The 14530-nt window shown below is 45.0% G+C and overlaps 3 protein-coding genes across 4 annotated transcripts; all 3 read left to right on the forward strand.

The window, feature by feature from the left end:
• Nucleotides 1-2258: 2258 nt before the first annotated feature.
• LOC120656249 lies at nucleotides 2259-8138 on the forward strand. Of its 2 annotated transcripts, none has more exons than XM_039934284.1 (4): nucleotides 2259-2536; nucleotides 2735-2878; nucleotides 3816-3984; nucleotides 4858-8138. In XM_039934284.1, the coding sequence occupies exons 2-4, from the start codon at nucleotides 2765-2767 to the stop codon at nucleotides 7899-7901; spliced, it is 3327 nt and encodes a 1108-aa protein (XP_039790218.1). In that variant the 5' UTR covers nucleotides 2259-2536; nucleotides 2735-2764; the 3' UTR covers nucleotides 7902-8138. The 2 variants fall into 2 exon arrangements, with proteins under 2 accessions (XP_039790218.1, XP_039790219.1); XM_039934285.1 differs by having other exon boundaries at nucleotides 3828-3984.
• A 212-nt stretch (nucleotides 8139-8350) lies between these two features.
• On the forward strand, nucleotides 8351-11476 carry LOC120656250 (protein FLUORESCENT IN BLUE LIGHT, chloroplastic-like). Its single transcript, XM_039934287.1, has 5 exons — nucleotides 8351-8569; nucleotides 8656-8792; nucleotides 9406-9565; nucleotides 9668-9985; nucleotides 11094-11476. Exons 1-5 carry the CDS (start codon nucleotides 8467-8469, stop codon nucleotides 11297-11299), a joined length of 924 nt encoding a protein of 307 aa, XP_039790221.1. The 5' UTR covers nucleotides 8351-8466; the 3' UTR covers nucleotides 11300-11476.
• Nucleotides 11477-11824: 348 nt separating this feature from the next.
• LOC120656251 (glycine-rich protein 3 short isoform-like) lies at nucleotides 11825-12792 on the forward strand. The gene is made up of 2 exons (XM_039934288.1): nucleotides 11825-12122; nucleotides 12251-12792. Exons 1-2 carry the CDS (start codon nucleotides 12038-12040, stop codon nucleotides 12430-12432), a joined length of 267 nt encoding a protein of 88 aa, XP_039790222.1. The 5' UTR covers nucleotides 11825-12037; the 3' UTR covers nucleotides 12433-12792.
• The last annotated feature ends 1738 nt before the right edge of the window (nucleotides 12793-14530 follow it).

The raw sequence follows: 14530 nt of genomic DNA on the forward strand, positions 1-14530 counted from the left end.
TAGTAGTGAATTCAAACTTCACACATAATGTTGCATAATTCTTTCTAAATTATTATTTTGATCAAACTATTTTAGATATGCAATGTCGCACTTATTATCAACTGACAAGATTATTATCAAAGGAAGACGCCTCTCAATCTCTTCGTAATAAGTACATGATATCCGCCAGCCTGGTTTGTGCCCCTTCTACTATGCATCTATTCCCCTAGGGAATTCTCCAATGCCTCTAGTAGAAGACAATCATACATCAATAGGGAGGAAGCAGCCCGCCGCCAGCCCCTCTCACCCAACCTCACTACTGCCTGAGATGGTTGCCGGAAGCTTCGTGGCCGCACGGACAGCGGCGACTAGGAGCTCCTCATCTTCCTCCTCCCCCCTCCCCCCCTATTTTCTCTGGATCTAGATTGGTTTTGTGGAAGCGGCTCCCCGTGGTGGGGGCGCGATGGCTCGCAGGGCGGCCCACCATGGCGGAGGCCTGGTGGCTGGCGGCCTGTGGCACGGGGTGCCTTTCCGGTCGTGCTACAGCGGTGGCGGCCGGGCGGCGTGGGCGTAGTGGAGGCTCCCCGTAGTGGGGGTCTCGCTGCTTATGGCGCAACTCCCAGTGGTGGGGTTCGGTGGCCGGCGGCCGGCCGCATGTCTCGGGGGCCGTAGAGGTCCGACGACGGTGGGCGGGGTCCTCCCCTCTGTGTTGTCGGCAAGCCCATGCCTGTAATGGTGGAGGTAGAGGTGGCCCGTGATTCTGACGGCACACAGTGACGACGGCGTGTACGGAACAGACGTCTATTGGACTGAGCTCCAGGTGGACATTTTTCGCATGGTCGCCGTTGTGGGTGGCTTGCCTTCGGTTGCCATCTTCCCGTTGGGGTTCTGCTGGGCGCCCTTTGGGTATGCTAGTGTAGTTGCTGGGATCGCTGATTGTTGTGCTCTTTTTTCTTGGTTCGCAGGTTCTCAGGCGAAAGCCTAACTTGATCCTTGACTGCCGGTGACGACGGTGGTATGGGCATCATTATCCTTCTTGAAGGTGTTACCGTGAGTATCTTAACCTTTACGGACAGGTCCTGGTGAAAATCAAAGACCTCACAAACCGATTCGGGGGGGGGGGGGCATATTTTTGTCGCTGTCCTCTTGAGACGTTATTTTGGAGCCCTTAATGGTGACACCTTGGTTAGCTTGGAGCATTGGCGGTGCCTGATCTATTTGCACAGTAGAGATCGACTCACCACGGTTTCTAGATCACTGGGTGACCGGATGCCACATGACCATCGACGATCCTTGCATCAAGAGTTTCTAAGAACACAATTCATGTGAGATTTTATTACTACACAAAACAAGGTTGAAGGAAGGACGTAGCCTTAGTCTTTCATGCTTTCTTTCTTGCCTTTTGTGTTCCTCGATTATAGGGTTGGAGGGTAAGTACTCATGTAAGCTTCTTGTTTTATGACTAGATGTATTTTTTATGGTCGGAGATATTCACGGATATTCACAGGTGAATATTCGAAACCAAATCATTTCCTTAATTAAGAAAATATCAATAGCGAGGAAAAGAAATGTAGGACAACTATTTAGAGAAAACACTATCTACGCATTATTGGAGATTTATATTGTGTATTGAAAATGTTGAACGGAGAATATATCTGAAAGTTGTTGAACCCCACCGTGCCAGTGCTGTTGCTGCTGCTGCTGAGGCGAAGAGTCCACTGGGCCGCGGGCCGCCGCGGCCCAATCTTGCGAACGACCCTGACAAGTTCTTTTTCCAAGTCGTCAGTCGTCACCAAGGTACAAAATAGCCTGCTAATAGCTCGCTATTGTCCGCTATTAGCTTTTTAAGAGATCTCCCGCTACGCGATATAATATTTGTCCGCTATGTCCGCTATATGGGTTTTTTTTATAGGATTTAGTGATAATAAATGTCCGCTACTTCCGCTAAAGATGTAGCCAAAAGAAATAAAGAATCAATATAACTAGGGTGGACCATAGATAAAGCATCACGGAATCATAGACGTGTTGAGTTTATTTTAGAATGTTAGACCAATGATGCTTCTAATTTTATATGTATTATGGACGTATGGCTATGAAAAATTTGCTGAAATTGGTTGTATTACTGATGTTATTGGCAACGTTATGCATATTTTTTTTTACAAATCACTAAATGGATAGTTTTGCTATAGCTTTCGCTATAATTCTCTTAGTTTTTTTGAAGAGCTTCCGCTAAACGTCCTATCCCGCGATTTTATACCTTGGTCGTCACCCTTTTCCTTCCCCTTCTCTTCTCCCCTCTCGGCTCGCTTCCCAGTTCCCCCACACGGCCTGACGCTTCTTCTTCAGCTACCGCCGTGGTGTCGCAGCAGTCACCCGCGCCCTGCGGCCCTGCCCCCATGAGATAGCCGCTGCCTCAACCTAACTCTTCTGCCACCGCGGCGACCCATTCCCTGCCGCCGCCGCCGCCCCGAAGTCTCCGATTGGCGTGCGATTTCAACTGTCCACTGCCTGCGGGGAGATCCGTCCGGCTTGGATCGATTAGCCTATTCATCTGCTGGTAATTAGCAGCCCTGCTCTGCTTGGATGCCTGGCTCTTAGAGTCGGCTATCTCCTGCACGATCTTTTCCGCGTCGTGATCAGTCAAATCCGAATCTGTTCCGCCCGATCTTTTTTTCTTTTCTTGCCGTGATTTGTTAAATCCGATTTTTTGGCGACGAAATTCACGCTGCAAGGTTCTTCTTGGTTGATTGCGCAGGGAAGAGAGGGTTTATTCGCGCTAGCAGCCATGTTGGAGAAGATCGGGTTGCCGCCGAAGCCGTCGATGCGAGGCGCCAGCTGGGTGGTGGACGCATCCCACTGCCAGGGTTGTTCTGTCCAGTTCTCCTTATTCACTAGGAAGGTGATCTCACGTTTCCTTTTCCTTCTTGTCCCTTGCGGCGATGGTTTCAATAAGAGAATGAGGAGAATGCTATCACCTCAATCCTGTTTCGTTAGTGGAAGAGCATCATGGTTGGGGTAATGATTTGTTTCGTGGGGATTTAATGATGTTTTGGTTCGCTTATGCTACTTGGTTTAGATCACTTTCTCCTCGAGCAGCAAAACTAACGATGTCTAGGAATACAGAGCAGATCCATTCAATAAAATTTTTGATTAATATAACCAACTGCTGGCAGATAATGGCCTTGATGCTCCCGTTTCATCACAGAAGGCCTTGACCCTACCTGTACCAGAACCATGACCTTGCCACTCCAGACTTTATCCTCGTGCTCAGACACTCATGACTTATCCCTTGCGAGTCTCAAATTGATTGCTGCTGGCCATGGACAATCACAATTTTACTAGAGCTCAATTTATTTTTTTTCTTGAAGGCCCCGTTGTGTATGGGAATCAAGATATGTTGATTAAATGTGATGTTGTTATCCGTGCTGATATATATAGTTTTGGTTTGAATCTGGAGTGTGAGAGAGTCTAGTGCTAAGGTAAAACTAAGTGCACTGGTGGTAATGTATTAGATGCTAAACTGTAATCATTGTGTTTGGTTCATATTATCCATTTTTTTCCTTTGTCATTTACTGCTTGTAAATATGGTGTATCATGAAGTTATGAAGCATGATTCAACTGCTCATCACTTGTTTGTTTCAATAAATCAAATTCTTGTATTCACCATTTTCATTGTGCTTCTGAATTACCATTCAATTATCACTTTTTTCAATAAATTAAATTCTTGCATTCACCATTTTCATGCTGCTTCTGAATTTACCATTCAATTACAAGGTGAACTTTTATTGTAAGGTCTCAGCAGGAGTTGTGTTAACTTTTATGTATTTGATACGTAGCACCATTGCCAGAGATGTGGGGGCTTGTTCTGCAGCAGCTGCACCCAGCAGAGGATGGTTTTACGTGGACAGGGTGACTCACCTGTTAGAATTTGTGATCCTTGCAAAAAGCTTGAGGAAGCATCACGCTATGAGTTAAGATATGGACACAAAAACAGAGCTCAAAAAGGTTTGTTTTCTTTTGCTGGCCCTTTCTACAGTTATTTCTGTGAGGAACTACAATTTGGGTTATACTTGATACTCTGAAATATATCACAATACAATACTGTATATATGGAAAATTGTAATAAATCAGAAACAATGAACGCCTTGTTGATTAATAGTCTTACTATCACCATGGAATCCATTTAAGATGCAATTTACATGTAAATTTGACTATCATCATAATATAAAGCACATTTTGAACATTTCGGCGCTCGCACAAGCTTTGAGCTGCAAATCTATACTATTTGAAAAATTGATTTTGCTCTATGGGAAGTATATCCATACGGTCAGAAGCACAGAAGCTTATGGACACTAGATCCTAACAATGTTGCTTGCAGCCTCTCAATAGTGAAGAATTAAACACTTCTAACATGTTCTGTGTTAGGGAAAATGTTTTATTTTATTCTATGATTTATATTTTGGTAGCTAAAACTACAAGTGCCTAACAACCTAACCAGTTGCGGTCAAATAATTTTGGTCTTTGACCTGATATATATGCAATTCTTTGTAGATCCACATATGTAAAGTTGTACTTTTTTCATAGTTTAGTACCATATGCAGCATTTTTCTAATAATTATATTGCACATGCAAATTTTTCAAAATACAATCTATGGGAGCTAACATCTCCAGTGGAGTTATGCATAAAAATAGTGGGTTATGCATGCATGAGACTGATCTATGATAAATGGTGCACAATCAAAATCCAGAAAACTTGTTGGTCTTGCGATGCTACAGACTTTGCATTTTTGGCTTCCAACTGTAGGTGTCATCTATGATTACTATTTTTTTGGATAAATATTTAACTTAAAAGAAATCTTGTCTACACTATTTCCACAGCTACCACAAAAGCAGCTTCAAAACCAGAGGATGAAATTCTAAGTGAAATTCTTGGAGGTGATGGATTGCAGACTCAGTATTCTCACAAAGCATCTCTGGATTCTGAACTTGGGAGAACCGCAAGCAGTGCCAGTGCCTCCAGTTCCAGTTCCAGAAGAACTTCTACTAATTTCAGTATGGATGCAAATGTAGATGATAGCCTTTGTGCTGAAGCACACAACTATGAACTCAACAACACTGCATCTATTTTTACCCCGGAGGAGTTGCGCCAACAAGCTGTTGAAGAGAAGAAAAGGTACAAAACTCTGAAATCAGAAGGTAAACCAGAGGAAGCATTGCGGGCTTTCAAGCATGGTAAAGAACTTGAGAGGCAAGCTGCAGCACTGGAATTAGAATTGAGAAGGAGCAGGAGAATGGCTACAAAAACTCCTAATGTAGCTACTGTCGGTAGTGCCCCGACGACTGATATTTCTGAAGAGCCCGAAACAAAAAGGTCTTCAGCTGGTAAAAGGGTTAAGAAAGAAAATGATCTTGCTTCTGAGCTCAGAGAACTAGGCTGGTCAGATGCAGACCTTCGTGATGAAACAAAGACAGCCCCTGTGAGTGTGGAAGGAGAGCTGTCGCAGCTTCTTAGAGAGGTGGCCCCTAAATCATCGGATGGCAAGAAAACTGGTGGTATTGATAAATCTCAGGTTAATGCTCTGAAGAGGCAAGCCTTACTGCTGAAGCGAGAGGGTAGGCTGGCTGAAGCAAAGGAAGAGCTGAAGAAGGCTAAGATTTTGGAAAAGCAACTAGAGGAACAGGAGATTCTGGGTGAAACAGAAGACTCTGATGATGATTTGGCTGCAATTATTAGGAACATGGACGATGATAAGCATGATGACATATTGATGGATGATCCAAAATTCCCTGCTTTCAACTTTGAAAAAATTCTAGGTGTCTCTAATGATCTTGCCATTGATAGCCAATTTGATGTTACAGATGATGACATGAATGATCCAGATATGGCTGCTGCCCTAAAATCATTTGGCTGGAGTGAGGATGACGACAAAGAATTGGAAAACCAGGAACCTGTTTCTTCGTCAAATCAAGAGGCAATAAAGGAGCAAGTGCTTGCTCTGAAAAGAGAGGCTGTCGCAAACAGAAGGTCTGGTAATGTTGCAGAAGCCATGTCGTTGCTTAAAAAGGCAAAGTTACTTGAAAAAGATCTGGAAACTGAAGAGGCAGACTCGAAGGTTCCTTCTCCAGAAGGACAGAAAACTGCGAATGCAGAAGATGTCACTTTTGCTGGGTCAAATGCTCGACCTGTATCAGCGCCAAAAAGTAAGCTTGCAATCCAGAGAGAACTATTGGCTCTGAAAAAGAAGGCACTAGCTTTGAGGAGGGAAGGGAAGGTGGATGAGTCTGAGGAAGAGCTGAAGAAAGGTAGTATTCTTGAGAAGCAGCTTGAAGAGCTTGAGAATTCTTCCAAACCACCTGTAGCCAAGGAAACCAGGAGCTTTGCATCTAACCCCCCATACAAGGTTGAACCCCCAAGTCTCAATCTTGCTGATGAAAGATTTGAACCTGAGGTTACAGACAATGACATGCAGGATCCAGCGTTGCTATCTGTGCTGAAAAATATGGGATGGGAAGATGTTGATACTGATTCTGCGAAAACAACTGGCAAACCATCAATTTCTTCACATGTGGTTCCACAGAAGTTATCGAAAACTAAGGGTCAGCTTCAGAAGGAACTGCTTGGTATAAAAAGGAAGGCTCTTGCTCTCAGACGGGAAGGGAAAAACATTGAAGCTGAGGAGGAACTTGAGAAGGCGAAGGTCTTGGAGCAGCAACTGGCTGAGATTGAAGAATCGAGTAGCTTGACTGCTAGTCAGCAAGGTGTTTCTACTGCTGGGCATCAGATTACTGAAAGTAAATATGGTGTTCAGCATCTCCCTAGTGTTGATGCAACTGTACCCCCATCTTCAGTAAGAAAAGTAATGAAGGGGGATGATATCATGCCAGGGCTTGCATATGAACCTGGTACGTCAGTGGATACTCTAGGTGGTTCTCCAAGCAAACCGCAGACTGAGACAACTGGTTCTAAACAAGGCAATGTGGCAAAAGAAATTAATAGCGGAACTTCTTCAGCCTTGCCGCCGCCAGCTTTTACTGATCCTTTGGGATTTGAAAAAGGGTCGGATTCACCTTCTGAAGTACTTGATCATAAAGATCCTCAGAAAACTCATGGAGATGATACTCTAAAAGATGAGATCTTACTTCATAAGAGAAGAGCAGTTGCCTTTAAGAGAGAAGGGAAGATGACAGAAGCTAAAGAAGAATTGAAACTGGCAAAACTATTAGAAAAACGCCTTGAAGGTGCTCAACAAGATAGTGTGGATGGTGGTTATGAATCAACTACTGCTGTGCTACAGAGCAACATGGTCGAACAACCCGCTAGCTCCAGCAACCACACTGATGCTGTGGCATCTGCCCCTCCTGCACAAGCAAGCAAGTCGACGCAACCTCAGAAAGCATTGTCCAGCCGAGACCGTCTCAAAATCCAACGTGAATCCCTTGCTCACAAGCGCAATGCCCTGAAGTTGCGGAGAGAAGGAAAGACTTCAGAAGCAGATGCAGAATTTGAACTGGCCAAGGAGCTTGAGAGCCAACTGGAAGAGTCAGACAACCAAGGTTCAAGCTCTGGAGGCAGGTCGGGTGAACCAAATGACGCTATCGTGGAGGATCTTCTTGATCCTCAGATCATGTCCGCCTTAAAATCCATTGGGTGGAGCGACATGGATTTATCCATGCAGTCTTCTAGTTCGCAGCCTCCAAAACACACGCAGTCTTCTAACGCGCAATCTCCAAAGAAAATGGAAGCGAAGCCAGCCGTCGCAGCGACCAGCAAGCCTCAGAGTGAGAGGAGCCAGCTGGAAGAAGAGATCAAGGCCGAGAAACTGAAGGCACTCAACTTGAAGCGGGAAGGGAAGCAGGCAGAGGCCCTGGAGGCCCTTCGCTCTTCAAAGCGACTGGAGAAGAAGTTGGCCTCGCTTAGCTAACCTTATCTTACCCTTCCTGATTGATTGTGTTCATCGTCAATTGTATGATTTCGTTACCTGATGTCCCAGCTACAACTTAGAAGCTTATGTCTTGTGAGCTATTATGAGCACAGAACTTCAAGGCCCTTTTCTTGTTGTATAAATAAATTCTGATGGGCGACGATTCTTTTCACGAATTGGTGTATACAATCATGCAGCTAAGATTAAAAAAATAGCTCACTCTGTTGATGTAACGAACTGAAACTTTTTTTTTGGTTTTTTGAATAAATACGCTTTTTAGTGTGTGTGTTTTTTATATGTACAAATGGTCATGAAAAAAATTATCCAGGCACACAAAAAGAACTTAACAAACAAATGCCTATGGGCACCAAGACCCCACAGGCCCAGTCAAAACCTGCGTGCGGCCCGTCCCATCCATTCCCCTCCCCTCCCCCCCCCCCCCACCCCACCCCACCACCTCACGCGCGCAGCACGTGAGGCTGACCGCCGTTACCCGACGCGACCGCGTCCCACTCCCAAACCCCGCCGACGCCGACGCCGACGCTGCCCGAGCCAGACGGCGGCGATGCAGGTGGGAATCGGCCACCGCGCCGCCAACGTGGGCTTCCCGTCACGCTCCATCTTTCGGGGTGGCTTCCTTCTCCCCTGCCGCGGCCGCTTCTTCTCTGGTAAGCCGGTAAACCCCCGAGGCCCCCAGGTTGTATCCACCTTCGCGGCGTCGATTCACTCTCGTTCGCTGTTCATGCGAGAATAGAAGGCACGGCGGCGGCGCCACTCCGCGTCGACCCCTTGCCCCAGTCGCGGACCCATGGCGGTGGTGGTTTCGCTCACCTCCAGGCCGTGGATGGAGAGGCGCCGCAGCTGCCGCGCGTTCTCCTTCTCGATCATGAGGTGCGTACTTTTAACCTCTCGATTGCTGCAATGAGAAGCGAATCGATCGAAACATGAACCAACTACACGGCTGGCTATTTGCGTTTCGCGTGCTGCGGGGTAACAGTAAATTTGTTCCACATGGTGCACTGCGTATGCGTCTTCGAGGTGACAAGCTGACATTCCAATTGAAAAATAAAAAAACATGTGGATGTGGCTCTGTATATAATCTTAGATTAGATAGAATCTCCAGTTCCAGTCATTTGTATTTTGGTTGTTCCTCGGTAATCTGTATGATCCTTTTGCCGGCCGCCTATAACTAGTCTTGTGAATCAGTGATGCAGCAATAGCTGCATCTGAATCGAGCAGAAATTTTCCTGCACACCTGTGAGGAAGTGAGGCTTCATGTGGAGTTCAATCTGGCAGTCTATGGGCACAACCTACATGATTTTCTGCAGTACATTTGAAAAACTGAAGAGAGAGGGTGAAGAGAGGGGAGGGGTTCTGCATTTGCATTTCACCGGTGGAGCATATTCCGTCCCACCTTCGCTTTAGTGTGCTGTTCTGTTCTGTATCAGTTGTGTGTTGATATTGACCCTGCATTTTATCTCTGAACTAAAATTTACCCCTGCAGAAAATGGGTTGTCCTGACCTTCTAAAAGCTGCTCTACTTTCGACCATGTCATTACTTGCTGTACCACTTGAGGCATCAGCCGAGACATGTCAGCCACCTAATTCTTTTGCCAATATGCCAATTTTTATTGTTGTGGCTCTAATTGGAGCTGCTGTTGGTGGTAAGACAATCGGACCTACGTGCTCGCTAGCATAATTGATGAAGAGGCATGTTTCTTAGTATGATTATATTTTTTTTTTGCTCTGTGTTTTTTGACATGTAGGATTGTTAGCACGCCGAAGAAAAGAAGAATTGAAGCGACTGAATAATCAACTTCGCCAGATCAATACGGCACTTAGAAGGCAGGCACAGATTGAGTCATTTGCGCCTGGCCTTACTTATGCACCTGTTGGGAGAACAACAGAAACTGATGTTGTTGTTGACCCAAGGAAGCAGCAGCTGGTCACAAACCTGAGAAATGGAAAGAATTACATGAGGAATCAAGAACTTGATAAAGCAGTAGCGGAGTTCAGGACAGCTCTGGAGCTTGCAGAGAGCATTGGAGATCGTTTCGAGCAAAAGAAAGCTGCACGAGGATTAGGTTCTTTTCTCCTTGATAACCTCTGTTATTTATGTTTTTGTTATCAAGTGGATGAAAAGTACAAAGTGGTATTACCTCGCTGATCTTTAAAAAAAATTCTGCTTATGCTTTCCTACTGCCTAGTTGACTGATACGATACCAGCTCTGCTGTCCTCAGTTTGGCATCAAGCATTAGCTAAGTAGTGGATACCAATTTATTAGAACTTCTGAAAATGACTGGATGTTTGCTGCTGTTTCATGCTGTCCCTGTATCTTAGTTTTCCTTCGACAAATGTAATGTACTGTCGTTCCCTGTTTGAAATTTAAATGATTCCTTTAGTTAATCTTCTAGGAGAATTATTGCCAGATAAAGATCTTATGTAGCTACATAAAGAAGAATTATCTGCCATCCTTGCTTTATAACTTGAGATTTGCATATCTAACATAAGCTGAAGCAAACTGACAACATGCTGAATGTTATTGTTCAGCATAAGGTTAAGTTTATTTATTATGGAAATTTTAATTTTTCTTCCGACCTTCTGGTCCGAGATGCCTCCAATGAACAAAAATTCTGTGATTTGTTGAGGTTGCATTAGTTTATAGTAGCGTTTTGTTTGGGTCAACCTTGTTTGTTGCTTCAGTGAAAATTTCTAGTTTATGGTCTGGCCACGCAAAGCGTCATAGTTGATTCTTCTTCAGTTATCTGCACACCGAATACATACTTTAGAGTTTAGATTTCTATTTTGATGTGTGCTTAGTGCTTACTGCTTAGTAACTTTGGAGATTTGCATGTAGGACATTACCTGAACCAAATTCTGTTATGACAAGTAGTGGAGACTGACTCTATGTTAGTGCTCCAGATAAGATAAATTTGATTTTGTCTCAAACCTCTGGTTGAGTCCTCTCTAATGAACAAACTTATGTGATATGCTCTGACTGTATTAGCACATAGTGGTGGTTTAATTTTTTCAACAGACAGAATGTTTTGTCGAACTTCTTTATCACCCCCTAGAAGAATTCCAGTTTCAAGCCTCAGTCACTTGCACAGGCAGGCACAAAGCATCGGTAGGCTGTTTCTTAAATCTGTGACTTGAGAGGTTCCTCACTGGGTACATGGCTCTTTGGTCAGGTGCGTCGCTGCAAAGGCAGGGAAAATACAGGGAAGCAATGAGGCAGTACGCCAGGGTCCTGGAGCTGTCCAGGGAGACCGGCGAGGACTCCGGCTGCACCGAGGCGTATGGCGCCATAGCCGACTGCTACGCGGAGCTGGGGGACCTGGAGCGAGCGGCCAAGGTGTACGACAAGTACATATCGCGGCTGCAGCCCGGCGAGTAAAGCAGCCCTCACTAAAACTCTGCAGATGAGACGGTGCGCCGAGCAAAACTTTTTACCAGCAGAAAAGGATCCTGAAGGAGGTTGCCGGTTATGTTGGATTTCATTATTTTTTTTGCGACCATGCCTGAACATGTTTTTCGTTAAAAAGTGGATTTCATTATCTTACAAAACTTGGTGTAAAATGTGTCGCCGTACCGAAAGAGGTTGCCATGGAAATGTATGTATCAGTATCATGCGTCGTGGATGAGGGAAAAGAAACGGTGGATGAGGGAAAAGAAACGGGACGTTTCTGGGTCAGAGTACCGAGGTGGGCAACCAGGCAGACGACGTCACGTGCTGATGTCGTGGCGCAGCAGCGGTCGCCCACGACCCTCCAGCCGATCGCTCCGGTGGACACATGCACGCTGCTAGAGCAGCGCGCGTAGGCGCAAAGCACTGGGGGCGAGCGAGGGTGGTGACCGGCCTCGACCCTGCCCGGCCGTTCGCCGCCGCCGTAGCAGAATAAAGAGAGCGCACGCACATCAACCGCCTCCGTCGTCGTCGTCTCGTACCGGCGCCCACGTAGACGTCCTTATCTGCGCCGCCGTGCTCCGCCTCCGCGTGCTCGCGGCCGGTATAAATTAATGCCACCTGAACGGCTGAACCTGCTACCTTATCGCCATCCTCCTCTTCGTTACGTTCGATCTCCTCACCGCAAAGCAGCTGCGACGCCCGATCGACGGCGACACACAGCTAGCCATGGCGTCGTCCAAGGCCCTCCTGCTCGCGCTCCTCGCGGCGGCCGCCGTGCTCGCCGCCGCGGCGGACCAACGAGCCCGCACGCGTGCGCCAGATTCTCGACCGTCGTCTTTGTTTTCCTTCAATTCTCTTCTCACACACGATCGAGATGACGCTGATGTCTTTTTTTTCTTCTTTTCCTGTTTTGTTATTTACCCACACCACACCAAGCAGATGACAGCAAGGAGGAGATGGCAAACGGCGGCGCCGGCGTGGAGCACTGGCACGGCGGCGGCGGATCATCAGGTGATGAGCACAGCCACGGCTGCGAGCACGGCTGCTGCCGCCGCGTATACCACGGCGGCTGCCAGAAATGCTGCCCGCCGCCCGCTGCCCGGCCGGAGGTGGAGAACTAGCAAGACCTGCATGCGGCGTGCCCGGCGTGACGCCGAGCAGGATCATATCGGAGATGCCCAGCGAGGGTGTTCTTCAAGTTCAAACTAGCTAGTTACCCAACACGGGTGTAGCTTATTATTAGCTTGGTAGTGCGTGGTATGGTAGTGCGTGGTAGCATCCTTACGAGTGAATAACGTGCAACGTGCACGAGGATAGGCCCTTGTATGGACGTACGTACACATGTACGCCTTCCTCCTCCTCCTGCTGCTGCTGCTTCGGAATAATTATGTGTGTTTGTGCTGTGCCTGTACTGGTACTGCCGTAGCAAGAGGTATGTAGAACATGGTGTGCTTGAACTTGAAATCCAACCGAAGTTGCTGCAAGTATAGCATCCTCTGAGATAACAGCATGGCGTATTTGTAATTTTCAAACACAGTATAGGTGCTGACGCTCATGTACGCTGAACGTTTGTGCGAGAGGCAAAGTTAAAAGATATTAAAGTTAATATAATTAAATACAATATAGACGCAGATGCTCATCCTAAAACGTAAAAGCAAAGGGTTTGCTCTTTGAACTGGTGAGCATGATAATAATTAAGCAACTTTAATTTATTGCTGGTGCACTCTAGGTTTAACTATAGATTGGTCTAGATTTATCTAGGTTTATATAGATAAATCTATAGCTCAGTCAAACATGATCCAATAATCATAAAATTTTTACTACATCTGAATCATATAATGATTAGCCCACCATAAAATTTTCATCGTAATTTGATGATGGAGACTATAACTATAAATTAATTACAGAAAATCATATATTTAAAACTATAGAAAAAATTTGTACTAAAATATATCATATAATATGTTCAATATGTAGATCTACTTACGTGGAGTACAACAAAATTGGATTTTCCCTTTTATGATTTTTTTGTGATTTACTGTGATTTTTCAAAGATTTAGTCAAAATAAAAAATAAAAGAAAAATAGAAAAACCGCTGCTACCTAACCCTCAAACCGCTCAGGGAGGTTATGTGAACGGTTTTGTGAGTCTGAGGAGGCTGGACGGACGGTTTTGTGGTCCAGGGGGAAAAGCAGATTCGGCTTAAAAGTTGAAGGAGGCAAAAATGATTTTTTCCTAGGCCATCTGACTATCTCGGCCCAGCCCAGTAATTCGAATGACACTACTGGATAGGTGTGCTGGCCCATGTGGGCCTGAACCAGTGGGTACAACGTTAAGGAAAAGTCCTTTTTACATCCCTCAACTATAGATGGAATCAGCTTTTCCTCCCATGACAACAAAATTGTTCGACCGAACTCTCTAATCTCATGATACCAGACAGGGGACCTCCTAAAGTCGTTTTTGACCTGGTTTCATCCGACGTGGCGCCAACTAAGGGTAGGAATGTGGAAATGGTTATCTGAATTTTTTGCATCCGTATCCGTATCCGCACCTAATATGGATATCCGTATTCGTATCCAATTGTAATGTGGTACTAAAGTGGATATATTCGAATTCGTTTTTCCTTATTTTTCTCTATCCGATTCCACATCCGTATTCAACAATATCCGCAACATCCGTATTCGAATAAGAATGAGCACATAAGAAACTATTAAAAAATTATATATATAACTAATGACAAGTGGTATATTAATTTTAGTATTAATAATAATGTATTTAGTGGAACTATATTTAAGAGTGATCATGAATAAATGACATGTGCTACTAGGTTTAATATTACCGATGATATATAAAGACTAGTCAGGTTGGCGCGCTACGCGCGCCTATACCAAAAACGTGGACCTAAAATATTAATAGAAAGATATTATCCGTTACTATATTCGAAGCAACATCGTATCGATGTATTGAGTTAGATCTAAAAATTACAGTAAAGCGGCATAGTAGTTTTGTGTCTGAGAGCGCGCCAATCTCAAGCATTGTAGTATAGAGGTACATGTAATTTTTCCTTAGGATTTTTTTTTGTGTCAATAGCTATAGTTTAATTACTTTAGTAGGAAAAAGTAAAATTAGAAATGAATGAACAATTTAATTATAATTTGTGGGTTTACGGAGGGAAATCAAAACCCAAGAAGTAGTACAACTACCACATGTAAATATAGT

The sequence above is a fragment of the Panicum virgatum genome, chromosome 1N (genome assembly GCF_016808335.1).
Source record: "Panicum virgatum strain AP13 chromosome 1N, P.virgatum_v5, whole genome shotgun sequence".
In the NCBI taxonomy this organism is placed as follows: domain Eukaryota; kingdom Viridiplantae; phylum Streptophyta; class Magnoliopsida; order Poales; family Poaceae; genus Panicum; species Panicum virgatum.